Source organism: Adiantum capillus-veneris, chromosome 17 (assembly GCF_014529385.1).
Source record: "Adiantum capillus-veneris isolate H3 chromosome 17, ASM1452938v2, whole genome shotgun sequence".
NCBI lineage: Eukaryota > Viridiplantae > Streptophyta > Polypodiopsida > Polypodiales > Pteridaceae > Adiantum > Adiantum capillus-veneris.
The window spans coordinates 30410949-30425356 of record NC_140947.1 but is presented as its reverse complement, the minus strand read 5'-3'; the positions used below and the strand labels follow the sequence as shown (position 1 = coordinate 30425356).

The window sequence follows — 14408 nt, the reverse complement described above, 5'->3', positions numbered from 1 at the left end:
GCCACTGAGCTAGGCACATCCAGACGCCCACGACCTCGGGGGGTCTCTTACCATCAACGAAGTCTGCAACAAACGATACAAATCACTCTAACTCGACATGCAAGACGCCCAACTAGAGTACTGACCATGGAGAGGTTGATGAGATTCGACAGCGACTGAAGAGGGATTTCATCTGAACCCACCAACCCCTCCCCCCTGTATCTCGTCTCAATCCCGAATCAGCTTCAGATTTATTTCCTTCCTCAGTGTTCTAGTGTTTAGTTCTTAGTAAGTTTAGTTCTTTTAGTTTCGTACTCAGACATGATATCAGATTCACCAGTTGTAACTTTTTGGTCTCATAGGTCATTTTGGCCTTTTGAAGACGTTAATATAACATTTCATTTCATTTCTCTCTCTCTCTCTCTCTCTCTCTCTCTCTCTCTCTCTCTCTCTCTCTCTCTCTCTCTCTCTCTGAGCTGCGCGCCACCTGCCTGCTGCCTGCGCCACAGCAGCACGTGGTCTCTCTCAGCTGGACTGCGCCCCCCCCCCCCCCCCCCCCCCCCCCACCCGGCCTTACTCGTGGCTGGATTGCGCCCCCCCGCCCCCCCCCCCCCCCAAGCCCGCAGGTGCATTACAGTGCAGATAGCGCGCAGTCACACCTGCAAAATTTTTCGGACCTGCAGAAATACAGAATTTACATTTTCAGATTTCTCACGAGTTGCAGACCTGCAGGGAAATTTCAGAATTTCAGAATTAAATGATTTTCAGCATTGACAGAAAATTGCAGAAAATTGAAAATTGCAAAAAATTGCAGAAAATAAAAAATGTATGATTGATATGGGGAACACACATGTATGCATCATGCGGGACAGGGATGTATGTGTGATGGGGACATAGTGGGTTGACTTGGCAGAAGTGCAGATTGTATTTTTGATGGAGGTCATGACTTCTTCGCCGGTATGTAAGCCCCATCCGAAGGCAACCTTTGTGCTTACAAACAAGCGGAACACACAAATGGAGAGGGAGATGAAAGACTCGAAAGCAGATATGGAGGGATGGTGGAAAGAAAAGGCCAACCTTCTTCAAATGTTTCTCAACAAAGGCGCGCAGTGGAAGAAAGAGAAAGAGGACCTGCACGCAGAGCTACAAGCACTTAAGGCGGACTCCAAAGCACTTAAAGAAGAGGTCTCAGCTCTCATGCGAGAACTTGCCGATAGAGTGAGCAGTGGACTAGAGGAGGGGGAATTCCAGCCTTCGGTAGTAGAGGAAATCAAGGTCATCAAAGAGCAGGTACGGATGATCAAATAGGAGGAGAAACAAAAGATGGTAAAGACGTCTTCGTGGATGGATGTGATCACGAAGACGCAAAAGAAGGCGGATGAGGCCGAGAAGTGGATAGAAGTCGCTAAGAAAGGCAAAGGGAAAGAAACCACATCTGTCCCCACTCCTACGATCATCAACATGACTCTAGAAGAAGAACAACGAAGGAAAACTAGAGCTTTGCATATAAGAGTAACCGGTCTAAAAGGCCGAGATGATGTGGAAGGGGAAGTTGAAGAACTTCTCCGCATGATGGGTAGTGAGGCTACTCATACAAAGGCATGGAGGGTGGGGAAGAAGACACAAGGAAATGGGGAGACTTCAAAAGGGAGAGCTCTAATCATCCGTTTCCCATCCATGGAGGCAAAGAAGGACTTCTTGAAGAAGCGTCCTACACTAAAGAAAACGGGCATATTCCTTGGAGATGACCTCACTCTCACACAGCTTGCGCATATGAGAGAGGTAATGCCAGAGATTCAAGCGGCAAGGGAGAAGGGAAAGATGGCCTTCTACAGAGATGGCCGGGTTGTGATTGTAGAGCGGCGCTCCACATGACGGTGCGAGACCCGTGGGACTACCCTCAAAGTTGCCACGTGGAATTGTAATGGATCTATGCGACTTGATGTGGGCGCCTTTGAGGATAGTTTCAGGGAAAGAGACATCGTCTTCTACTCTGAGACACATCAGGCCCATGGGCAGTCTATGCCTCACATTAGTGGATATAGATGGGAGACTGCCTATAGATAGGAGACACGATTAGAGCACAGAGGGCGGGATCAGGAGGAGTGGCAGTGTTATTCAGGGAGGAGTTGCAGCCATTGATACATATAGCCCGCAGAGATGAGCAAGCTAGGTACATGTGGGTGAGACTGAGAGCAGAGACAGACAGATATCTTTACAATGCTATTTGCTACTTTCCCCCGAGCACGTCAGTGTATACACCACCCAGAGGACAGTCCCCTTTCTCTATTTTGGATGATGACATATGGGAGTTCTCTAGAGATGGTGACATCATCATTCTAGGGGATTTCAATGCTAGGACTGCCCATCATCAGACAGTATTTTATGATACTTCAGAGGAGATGCTGAGAGAGCTAGATGCTGCAGAGACAGGCCTATCCAGACTATCACAAGATGGAGAACACACTGAGTATGGACGACACTTGATAGACATGGGGACTGCACATGGATTGGCCATCTTGAATGGCCTACAGAGATTTCCCGCCTCAGGGGGTTTTACATGCTTTCCACACAGACATGGAGCCAGCACAGTGGATTATGTCATGGCACACCCGAGCCTCATCTCTAGTATCTAGGATCTCACGGTTGGACCCAGACCTGTTGGTGTTGCAATGGATCATGCTCTTGTGTCAATGACCATCTCTTTTCAGTTTACTGTAGCACACAGGCTACGGACAGCAGCCCCTACTCGCTACACCTTCACGCTGGAGACAGACTCTGTATACATAGATGGGATCTACAGACGCCTATGCACAGAGGAGCCAGGGCGTCCTCTGGAGGAGCTTACTACTATATTGACACAGACACTACATGATGCAGCAGAGGCATACCCACATACCCAGCCTGAGCAGAGACGCCGTTCGGGGAGCATGCCCCATAACAGTTGGTATGATGAGGAATGCCGGGACACTAGAGCTAGACTTCAGAGGGAGGTGCTTTTGGGGGACATCACTCACAGACAGTCACAGATTGACTTCCGACGCCTAGTGCGGCGGAAGAAGAGGGCATTTTTGGCTCGGCTAGAGCAGGATCTATATCAGCTGTTCTTGAGTCAGGACTCACGTGAGGCATGGCGGCTCTTTCAGGAGCACTCTCCCCCCCCCCGCCATCACTTCTACAGAGGACTGGGGCCAGTACGCATCATCCTGTACACAGTTCCTGAGCAGCCTCCCCTTCTCGACCCTCCCGATCCAAGCTCACACACATGTGCTTTTTTCACCGCGGAGATGGTGAGGAAGGCCATTGACAGGATGAGGACTGGGAAAGCATACGACCATGATGGTTTAGTGGCTGAGCATTTCACGCATGCCAGAGATCTACTAGCAGAGCTTCTAGCAGTGATGTTTAACCGTGCCATGTGTGAGGGCTTGCCTGATACTTGGAGCCTATCCACTATTGTACCTATCTTCAAGTCGGGAGACCCTATGGAGCCTGGGAATTATCGCACTATCATGATTGGACACACATTGGCACGGTTGTACGCATCTATTCTTGAGTAGCAGCTGAGTAGATGGGCAGAGAGGGAGGGGATACGCGCAGCCGGGCAGGCAGGCTTCGAGAGGGGTTTTTCTACTCTTGACCATATCTTGACACTCAGAGCCATCATTGAGGAGGGTAGATCGCGTGGGAGACGGATCTATTGTAGCTTTGTGGATTTCCGCGAAGCATTTGACACAGTGCCTAGAGCTAGATTGATGCGCAGATTACAGCAGATGGGAGTACCCACATAGCTCATTTGGGGGGTCATGGCATTATACAGGTCAGTAGTGGGGCAGGTACGCACCTCAGAGGGTCTATCCACACCGATTCACTCCACTATTGGGGTGAAGCAGGGCTGCCCGCTCTCTCCTACTCTATTTGGTATGTATGTGGATGAGGTTTCTGACTACATTGAGAGAGATGGTGATAGAGGTGCACAGCTGGCAGGGACATGGATTGCATTATTGTTATATGCTGATGATATTGTGTTGATCTCCGACTCTCCGGAGGGGATGCAACGTCACTTGGATGCTTTGAATAGGTTTGCTCAGGAAAGTGGTTTGTCCGTCAACCTTGGTAAAACCAAGGTCATGGCATTTAATACCACCCCACAGTGGATTAGGAGGTGAGCGCCATCATTCACATACGGCCAGGAGACTGTGGAGTATACAGATGCGTACACTTACCTTGGAGTGGTTTTTAGTGGGCCAGCATTTTCATTGAGGAGGGCAGCAGAGACTAGACTGACCAGAGCCCATGCAGCATTGGGTAGATTGGAAAGGATGTGTTCACAGGTTCAGTTTCAGGAGCCTAGGACTAAGCTCTGGCTGTTTGACACTCTGGTGGCTTCTGCATTGCTCTATGGAGCTGAGATCTGGGGACCTTCATTAGATCATCACGGGAGGACAGGCCGCAGTGATGGATGGGGGGACATGGAGAAGCCTCTGGTCTCTATGATCTCGCGGCTCATTAGAGCCAAGGCCTCAGTACCACGTGCTATTGTTCGAGCAGAGCTAGCTGCCCCCCCACTAGTGGTTGAGGCGCTCACCAGATCGGTCTCCTTCATACACTGCATGTGGGAACTTCCCAGAGACAGATATGCCCGCCTTGCACTTGAGTCCTCTCGACAGTTAGCCATGCAGGGAGATACAGCATGCTGGTATGGGGAGATGACATCATGGTTTCAGGCGCATGGGTTCAGCATAGACAGATTGCCTCCCTTCCAGTACTCATTGGATGCACCCTCTCTGACTCTTACACAGTCCGGGATCACCAGGCTCATCCGCCAGGACTTGACTCAGCTAGACACTAGGAGGACATGGATACAGCCAGCACAGGAGCTGGGCACGAAGATGGCTTTCTACAGAGAGCATCTCTTCTAGCTTACGGTTGATGGTTTTGTGACGAGGCCCAGATACATGGACACCCACTTGTCTCATGGGATACGATGTGCTATCGGCCAGATACGTACATCTTCACACCAATTGCGGATCGAGACTGGGAGATACAACGGAGTACCAGCAGAGGCCAGGACATGCCCCCTGTGTGACATCGAGCCTGAGACAGAGTTGCACTACACATGCCACTGCCCTGTCTACTACGAGATACGAGGCCGCTTCCATTGCTTGTTCAGAGAGGGCTTTGGACCATTCTCCAGAGTCATGCAGTACGAGAATCAGAGATGCTTGGGTTTGTTTTTGCTCGAGCTACGCAGACACAGAGAGATCCTGATGAGAGGAGAGGCTAGCCAGTCCCAGAGACAGATCACAGATTTCTTTAGAGCTGCCATTGGACACCCGGAGGAGTTACTACCACAGTAGAGCTCGTCGTCTCACACCAGAGGCACACTGATCGACCGAGCGACTGAGCTGGGAAGATCCATATGCCCACGACTGCGGAGGACTACACAGCATCGGCGGAGGCTGCATCAGAGGATTCGGATCACTTTGGCTCGACATGCACGACGCCCGGTCAGACTACTGACCGTGGAGGAGATTGATGAGGTCCGCCAGTGACCGATGCTGGATCTCTTGTGATCTAGATATCCCAGCTAGTTGCTGTCCACACCTAGTAGTTTAGGATTCCATAGTATTTTATTGTGACATTTGTCATTTCATTTTTGTCATTGTTGTCATCTTGTTACTCTGACTCTGACCTTGTATTAGATCCACCACATTGTAACTTTTTGGTCTCATAGGTCACTTTGGCCTTTTGAAGACGTTAACATTTCATTTCATTTCTCTCTCTCCCCCCCCCCCCCCCCCCTACGCGGCTTGCGATGAAGGTGACGGAAACCATAGAAGCTTGTGTGCGTCCCCGCGGAGAATAGCTGCAGTATTGGTTGCCCGCTTAGTTTTTTAGCACTGTCGAATTCGAGTCGTACATTTCAGCCAAGGCACTCCCGTTTGGGTACCCCATAAGTGAGCAGACAGCAGTAGTGATCGCTCCCGCCAAGAAACCTCAGAACAAAGCAGAAATAGCCGTTCTCAAATTTCAACCAATATTCTCATGAACACATGCAATTTCTATGCATCAGAATAGTCTTCGAGATAGAGAATAGTGTGAGCTTTTCCAGTTTATGTGCTTGTAACAGTTCATAACTAATAGAAAGTCTCCTGGAGGAGGGGGGGGGGGGGGGGGGGGGGGAAGGGGAGGGAGGACCAACCCATCTTCTGGTCCCTAGTGCTGTGTTCTTTTTCTCCATTGTTTTCCTAGTATTATTCTGTGCGGAATCCTACGTGGAATAGCTAAAATAACTCTAAAGTATTTAAGTGCATGCTTCCGTTTCTGTGACATGCTCTAAAAACTGGCACTCAAAAGTCTAGTGTGAATCTGCCATGACCGCCATATAGCTCCACGTTTTTTGCCTTAAATTGCGGTGCAAATTCCCCATGAATTGCGGACTGCTCTTGCCAGCTTAGGATCCACCTTGCCTGCCGTGTGAGTGTGTGTGTCCAATCGGCACTACCACCTCACAAAGTTGTCACATACCCCTCTCTAAAAGATGAGTAATTTAGAGCGGTTATACTTGTATACACAAAAACGCAAGTAGCATTGTTAACAGTTATTGACCCAATCATTCAACACAATCACTTGACATTAGAGAGAATGCTGCAGCCATTCATCTCTAACACACATACTCACGTCAGACTCTGCCTCATAGGTCCACTTTGGACTTTACAAGACGTCAGTAAAGCTTTGTATGTTTCTTGATTTCTTTCTCGTGGCCTCTCTTTAGATTGGAAGTTCATCTCAGCAGTCATGCCACCTTTGTTCTCAACTAGGCTATAAAGCTCAATCGAGCACTCACCTGGCAGGCTGGCAGCCATTTATTTGCTGAGTCCTATTATTTGTAGCTGCACTCTTGTAGATAACACTTTGACCTCCACTGCCATTGTTCAACTAAAAATAGATATAGGTTATCATTTCTAACTTTTATCAGTTCTTTTAGTCCTATTGCATAGAGACTCAAACCGAGATTAGCAGCCTTCTGGTCTCAAGGAGATGTTTATGTTTGGTATATTACAGATTTTAACTTTTTCTTTCCTCATCTCCAAACTTTTGCTGCACTTTTTCAAGTATAGATACTCTTAGTCTTGCTTGTATCCTGCTTTTTTTCTGAGACTAACGAATTTTGATGTGGTTGACAGGTGGTAAGGGAGCATTATCTGCGCGATGACATTTCATGTGGTGCTTTATGTTGTCCATCATGTGACAAGGAAGCTGCCTGTCTTAGCACCTCTGCAACCAATATTCTCATCTTAGATACAAATGTCACCCTCCATCATGTACTTTTCTGCTTTTTATTTCCAACATTTTAATTGCAATTTTATGTATGTGTAAATTTTCTCAGATATGGTTTTGAAAATTTCACAGATCGACCTTCTAGAAAATAATGCAATCAATGATGTGGTGGTACTTTCTGTGGTGTTGGAGGAAGTTAAAAACAGAAATCTGAGTGTTTACAACCGTGTACGAGCGTTGTGCAGCAATCCTATGCGACGCTTCTTTGTGTTTGCAAATGAACATCATAAGTATGTTAGTTGTTCCGTATTTTTGTCTATCTTTGCTGAGATCTTCTAGCTTTGTTTGAAACATGTTGAGTTTTACATGGGAACATCATCTTTAATTGTAAGCATGCGCATTGCGGAGGTACTGCAGGGTCTAAGATCAAGAGGTGTACAACCTGTCTTTTGAGCAGGAGCCCTAGGTCCTCTATGAGATACATGGCTTCTGCAAGGAAGTTAAGACTAGCTTTTTTAACCTTACCCCTTCTCAGTTCTAGTTGGTCAGTTAGGCTTAGATGAGAGTTTCATGTCAATGTTAAAAAATTATCTCTATTGAAACATGTTCAGCAACCACAATTAGTAAACTACATTGTTTTTAGCAAATTTAGTGCAGGTTGAACCACCTAACTGATAACCGTCTGGCTGGAGCAGAATGCAGCATCTGAGATATTTTATTGCTCTTACCCTAGGTTTATGCAGTGTAACCTCACATGCAGCAGAGTTTTGTTGATGCTATTGGTTCAGGTAGCCTGTTGAAGAATTGAAGTGTTTTTCATGATTCTGATTGAAGCAAAGTGAACGGCTTGTCTTTGCCAATTGAAGTCTAAACCTGTATTAAATTTATCAAATTCTATATTTTTGGAGTGCTTTTGTAATTTTTATTTTGTCATGGGCCTCTAGTAGTGTTATTACCATGCTACTGCTAACATGGTGCCCAGAGCTAGATTGATGCACAAACTACAGGAGATGGGAGTGCCCAATGAGTTGATTTGGGGGATCATGGCTCTCTACAAATCAGTGATGGGATGTGTACGCACTCCAGAGGGGATATCTGATTTAGTTCACTCCACTATTGGAGTGAAACAAGGTTGACCATTTGGCATTGTCCCCTACTCTATTTGGTATGTATATAGATGAGGTCTCTGATTACATTGACAGAGAGGGTGACAGAGGTGCCCAACTAGCAGGGAGATGGATTCCATTGTTGTTATATGCTGATGATATTGTGTTGATCTCTGACTCACCGGAGGGTAGGCAACGACATTTGGATGCATTACATAGCTTTGCGGAGGATAGTGGATTGTCCTATAAATCTTGGTAAAACTAAGGGTGCGGTGTTTAATGGGTCAGGAGATCGTCACCTACATTCACCTATGGTCAGGAGAGTGTGGAGTACAAAGATGCATACACTTATCTTGGGGTATTCTTCACTGGGCCAAGGTTTTCTTTGAAGAGAGCAGCAGAGACTAGATTGACCAGAGCGTATGCGGCCTTGGGAGGATAGGAGAGGGTGTGTTCGCAGGTTTATGTTCCAAGAACCCCGAACAAAGCTCTGGCTCTTTCACACATTGGTAGCTTTAGCTATGCTCTATGGGATTCGGGTTTGGGGACCCTCTATAGGTCAAGATGGGTGGAGAGGCCCTTGGTATCTATAATCTCTTGGTTGATTAGAGCCAAGGCCTCCGTGCCACGCGAGATCATTACAGCCAAGTTGGCGCTTACCAGATCATGCTCCTTTATGCACAGCTTATGGGATACTATCAAAGATAAAAGGCGAGATTGATCCTTGAGTCCTCTCGGACAGTTAGCTTTACAGGGGGACACATCATGCTGGTATGCACAGATGTTATCATGGTTCCAGATACATCGCTTCAACATGGACAACTTAACCCCTTTCTGGTACTCCCTTGATGCACCATCGCTGTCTCTTACACCGGTGGAGATTACTAGACTCATTCGCCCGGACCTGACCAGATGGACACCGGGAAGACATGGATAGAGCCAATGTAGGAGTTGGGCACGAAGATGGCCATCTGTAGAGAGCATCTTCTCCAACTCATAGGATGGGTTTGTGATTCGGCCCTGCTATATGGATACACATCTCTCTCATGGGTTACGGTGTGCCATTGGTCAGATATGGACATCTTCACACCAGCTTGAGATTGAGACTGGTAGGTTCAGAGGGATAACAACAGCCAGCAAGATATGCCGCCTATGCTACACAGAGCCAGAGACGGAGATGCATTATATATGTTAGTGCATAGTGTATTACGAGATACGGGGTCGCTTCCACTGTCTATTTAGAGAAGGCTTCAGACCTTTCTTTAGAGTCATGAGCTATAGGACCAGAGATGTCTTGGACTATATCTACTTGAGTTACACAAACACACTACCATGCTATTTAAGCTATGCTAAAGCTATTATGAGTGATTATGAGAGGAGATATACTTCTTTCTCATATGACTACTCCTTCCTCTCAATCTACTCTCATACACGCTGAACTTTGTGTTGATGTATGCTCATGTGTGTGTGTGCGTGTGTTGTGTGTTGTGTTGGGGAGCATATGTTAGTACCTAGTTCTACACCCACTATTGGGCACTGACGATGTTAGTGGGGATGTCGTGGTATTTAGTCAATACTATGCATGATGGAGCTGATGGTTATATTGTCTTGTGGGTAACTACCATGGGTCTATACCTTGCACTTTTCTTCAAGGGTGAATCTGGGCTTATCCTGGATTCATCTAGGTATATTTTTTAGTCGTATTGCGGACATGCAGACTTCACATTGTGAAGTTTTCGTCCAAGTTACGACCCGTTGATATTGTGCTAATTCTTTCTATCTTTTGTGGTGCGTATGCCCTATTAACTACCACATTTTTGTGCTAATTTTTCCGATTTAATGCTTCTTTCAGTGCTAGGCTTCATTATGGTTGAGTCTGCCCTTGATCTCCGGAGTCATGACAGAAACTCAGCACGCTGAACTTTGTGTTGATGTATGCTCGTGTGTGTGTGCGTGTGGTGTGTGTTGTGTTGGGGAGCATATGTTAGTACCTAGTTCTACACCCACTATTGGGCACTGACGACGTTAGTGGGGATGTCGTGGTATTTAGTCAATACTATGCATGATGGAGCTGATGGTTATATTGTCTTGTGGGTGACTACCATGGGTCTATACCTTGCACTTTCCTTCAAGGGTGAATCTGGGCTTATCCTGGATTCATGTAGGTATATTTTTTAGTCGTATTGCGGACATGCAGACTTCACATTGTGAAGTTTTCGTCCGAGTTACGACCAGTTGATATTGTGCTAATTCTTTCTATCTTTTGTGGTGCGTATGCCCTATCAACTACCTCATTTTTGTGCTAATTTTTCCGATTTAATGCTTCTTTTAGTGCTAGGCTTCATTATGGCTGAGTCTGCCCTTGATCTCCGGAGTCATGACAGAATTTCAGCACGCTGAACTTTGTGTTGATGTATGCTCATGTGTGTGTGCGTGCGTGTGGTGTGTGTTGTGTTGGGGAGCATATGTTAGTACCTAGTTCTACACCCACTATTGGGCATTGACGACGTTAGTGGGGATGTCGTGGTATTTAGTCAATACTATGCATGATGGAGCTGATGGTTATATTGTCTTGTGGGTGACTACCATGGGTCTATACCTTGCACTTTCCTTCAAGGGTGAATCTGGGCTTATCTTGGATTCATCTAGGTATATTTTTTAGTCGTATTGTGGACATGCAGACTTCACATTGTGAAGTTTTCGTCCGAGTTACGACCAATTGATATTGTGCTAATTCTTTCTATCTTTTGTGGTGCGTATGCCCTATCAACTACCTCATTTTTGTGCTAATTTTTCCGATTTAATGCTTCTTTTAGTGCTAGGCTTCATTATGGCTGAGTCTGCCCTTGATCTCCGGAGTCATGACAGAATTTCAGCACGCTGAACTTTGTGTTGATGTATGCTCATGTGTGTGTGTGCGTGTGGTGTGTGTTGTGTTGGGGAGCATATGTTAGTACCTAGTTCTACACCCACTATTGGGCATTGACGACGTTAGTGGGGATGTCGTGGTATTTAGTCAATACTATGCATGATGGAGCTGATGGTTATATTGTCTTGTGGGTGACTACCATGGGTCTATACCTTGCACTTTCCTTAAAGGGTGAATCTGGGCTTATCTTGGATTCATCTAGGTATATTTTTTAGTCGTATTGCGGACATGCAGACTTCACATTGTGAAGTTTTCGTCCGAGTTACGACCAGTTGATATTGTGCTAATTCTTTCTATCTTTTGTGGTGCGTATGCCCTATCAACTACCTCATTTTTGTGCTAATTTTTCCGATTTAGTGCTAGGCTTCATTATGGCTGAGTCTGCCCTTGATCTCCGGAGTCATGATAGAAACTCAGCATACTGAACTTTGTGTTGATGTATGCTCATGTGTGTGTGTGCGTGTGGTGTGTGTTGTGCTGGAGAGCATATGTTAGTACCTAGTTCTACACCCACTATTGGGCATTGACGACGTTAGTGGGGATGTCGTGGTATTTAGTCAATACTATGCATGATGGAGCTGATGGTTATATTGTCTTGTGGGTGACTACCATGGGTCTTTACCTTGCACTTTCCTTCAAGGGTGAATCTGGGCTTATCCTGGATTCATCTAGGTATATACTCTCATACCCCGCTAGCTCTCACCATCTTCGAAGGTGTGTGAGGTCTTTGGTGACCCTTTAGAGGATGCCATTCAAAAGTGCAAAGAAGAAATAGCTGAGACCATTAACAAGATCAACCGCAACCTCTTGGGCACAATAAAGAGGCTCAAAGAACGTGTGTTGGTCCAAGAAGGCAAGATAACCACATTGGAAGATCGTGTGACAGCCCAAGAGGAAGAGATTGTGCTACTTAAGAAGGAGCTTGCCGAGGTGCGATCCCGAAACACACTTGAAGAGGGAGAATTGCAACCCTTAGTAATAGAAGAACTCAACACAATTAAAGAGCAAGTGCGGGCCATCAAAGAGGGGGAAGAGCAGCACAAAGAAATGACGACTTCTTGGGTGGATGTTATTACAAAGACTCAACTGAAAGGGGATGAGGCCGAGAAATGGATCGAGGTTGCCAAGAAAGGGAAAGGCAAGGAAACAATGTCCACACCCACCATTATTAACCTGACACTAGAAGAGGAGCAAAGAAGACGTGTGCGCGTTTTACATGTGAGAATTTGTGGCCTTAAAGACAAAGATAATGCGGACGAAGAGGTAAAAGGACTCATGACTATGATGGGGGTTAATGAGCCAATGTACACGAGACTTGGAGAGTGGGCAATAAGAAAAATGGAAGCAATGGGGGCATTTTTGGCTCAACTAGAGCATGATCTATACCAGCTCTTCTTGAGTCAGGACTCATGTAAGGCATGGCGACTCTTTCATGAGCACTACCCACCCCTTGCCATTACCTCTATGGAGCACACATGTGCTTTTTTCACCGCTGAGATGGTGAAGAAGGCCATTGATAGGATGAGGATTGGGAGAGCATATGATCATGGTGGCTTAGTGGCTGAGCATTTTATACATGCCAGGGATTTGTTCTCATTCAACCGTGCCATGTGTGAGGGCTTGCCTGATACTGGAGCGTATCTACTATTGTACCTATCTTCAACCCTATGGAGCTTGGGAATTATCGCACTATCATGATTGGACACACATTGGCATGGTTGTATGCATCCATTCTTGAGCAGCAACTGAGTAGATGGGCAGAGAGGGAGGGTATACGCGCAACCGGGTAGGCAGGGTTTAGGAGAGGTTTTTCTACTCTTGATCACATCTTGACACTAAGAGCCATTATTGAGGAGAGCATATCACATGGGAGACGGATCTATTGTAGCTTTGTGGACTTCCGCAAAGCATTTGACACAGTACCCAGAGCTAGATTGATGCGCAAACTACAGGAGATGGGAGTCCCCACAGAGCTGCTTTGGGGGATCATGTCATTATACAGGTCAATAGTAGGGCATGTACGCACTTCAGAGGGGCTATCTACATTAGTTCACTCCACTATCGGAGTGAAGCAAGGCTGCCCGCTCTCTCCTACTCTATTTGGTATATATGTAGATGAGGTTTGTGACTATGTTGAGAGAGATGGTGATAGAGGTGCACAACTGGCAAGGACATGGATTCCACTATTGTTATATGCTGATGATATTGTGTTGATCTCTAACTCTACGGAGGGGATGCAACGCACTTGGATGCTTTGCATAGGTTTGCTCACTATAGTGGTTTGTTTGTCGACCTTGGTAAAACCAAGGTTATGGTGTTTGACACCACCCCACAGTGGGTCAAGAGATCATCACCCACATTCACATATGGGCCATGATGCTTACACCTACCTTGGGGTGGTCTTTAGTGGACCAACACCGACATTAAGGGTAGCAAAATTTGAGTGGACTGGACATGAATTGTCAGAAAGACTTGAAGATTGGGAAAAGCTAATGAACAAAGGCTAAATGCTATAGCTCACATCTATGCACAAAAGCCGAAACAAAAACAGTTTTTTGATTCCCACTTAATCACAAAAAATCTTCAAAAAAGGGGACTTAGTTTTAATCTATTCCCTTAAGCAACACATTCCCAAGTTTAAGAAAAAGGGAAACGGATCGTTTATCATTGAAGATGTATCTCCAAGTGTAGCATTGAAATTGTCCATCCTAGATGGTGAACCAATGGCTAATTGGATTAGTGGATGTCGTTTAAAGAAATACAATTTGCCGCTAACCAATGAATTGCTAGAAAGAATGCATGCAGCCAAGCAAAGGAAGATTAAACGACAGCAAGTTATTGATGAAGCCCAAGAGGAAGCTCGGCTTTGGGTACTCAAACGAAAAGCTGCTCTCAAGAATCAGCAGATACTGATTCCCATCAACACTCTGGAAATAGATGACCGACAATGGGAAATACCTAAAGATTCAGTTTCAACAGATGATGACTGGCTAGATGGAATGGACCTGCGCATCAAAGTACAGCTCAACAATCATAGCACCAATGCTTTGGTCGACACAGGAGCTAGAGTAATGCAGTCAATTATTCAACGTACAAAAAAGCAACAAGTC

At 46.0% G+C, this 14408-nt stretch overlaps 1 protein-coding gene across 1 annotated transcript in view; it reads left to right on the top strand.

Annotated features, from left to right (window-relative positions):
- EMB2763 (ribonuclease II family protein) overlaps positions 1-14408 on the top strand; it is a 181982-nt gene that overhangs the window by 31501 nt on the left and 136073 nt on the right. The window contains exons 2-3 of the mRNA XM_086486415.1: positions 7170-7307; positions 7396-7553. Coding sequence (XP_086342541.1) covers positions 7170-7307; positions 7396-7553 — 296 coding nt within the window. The remainder of the gene's footprint in view (positions 1-7169; positions 7308-7395; positions 7554-14408) is intronic.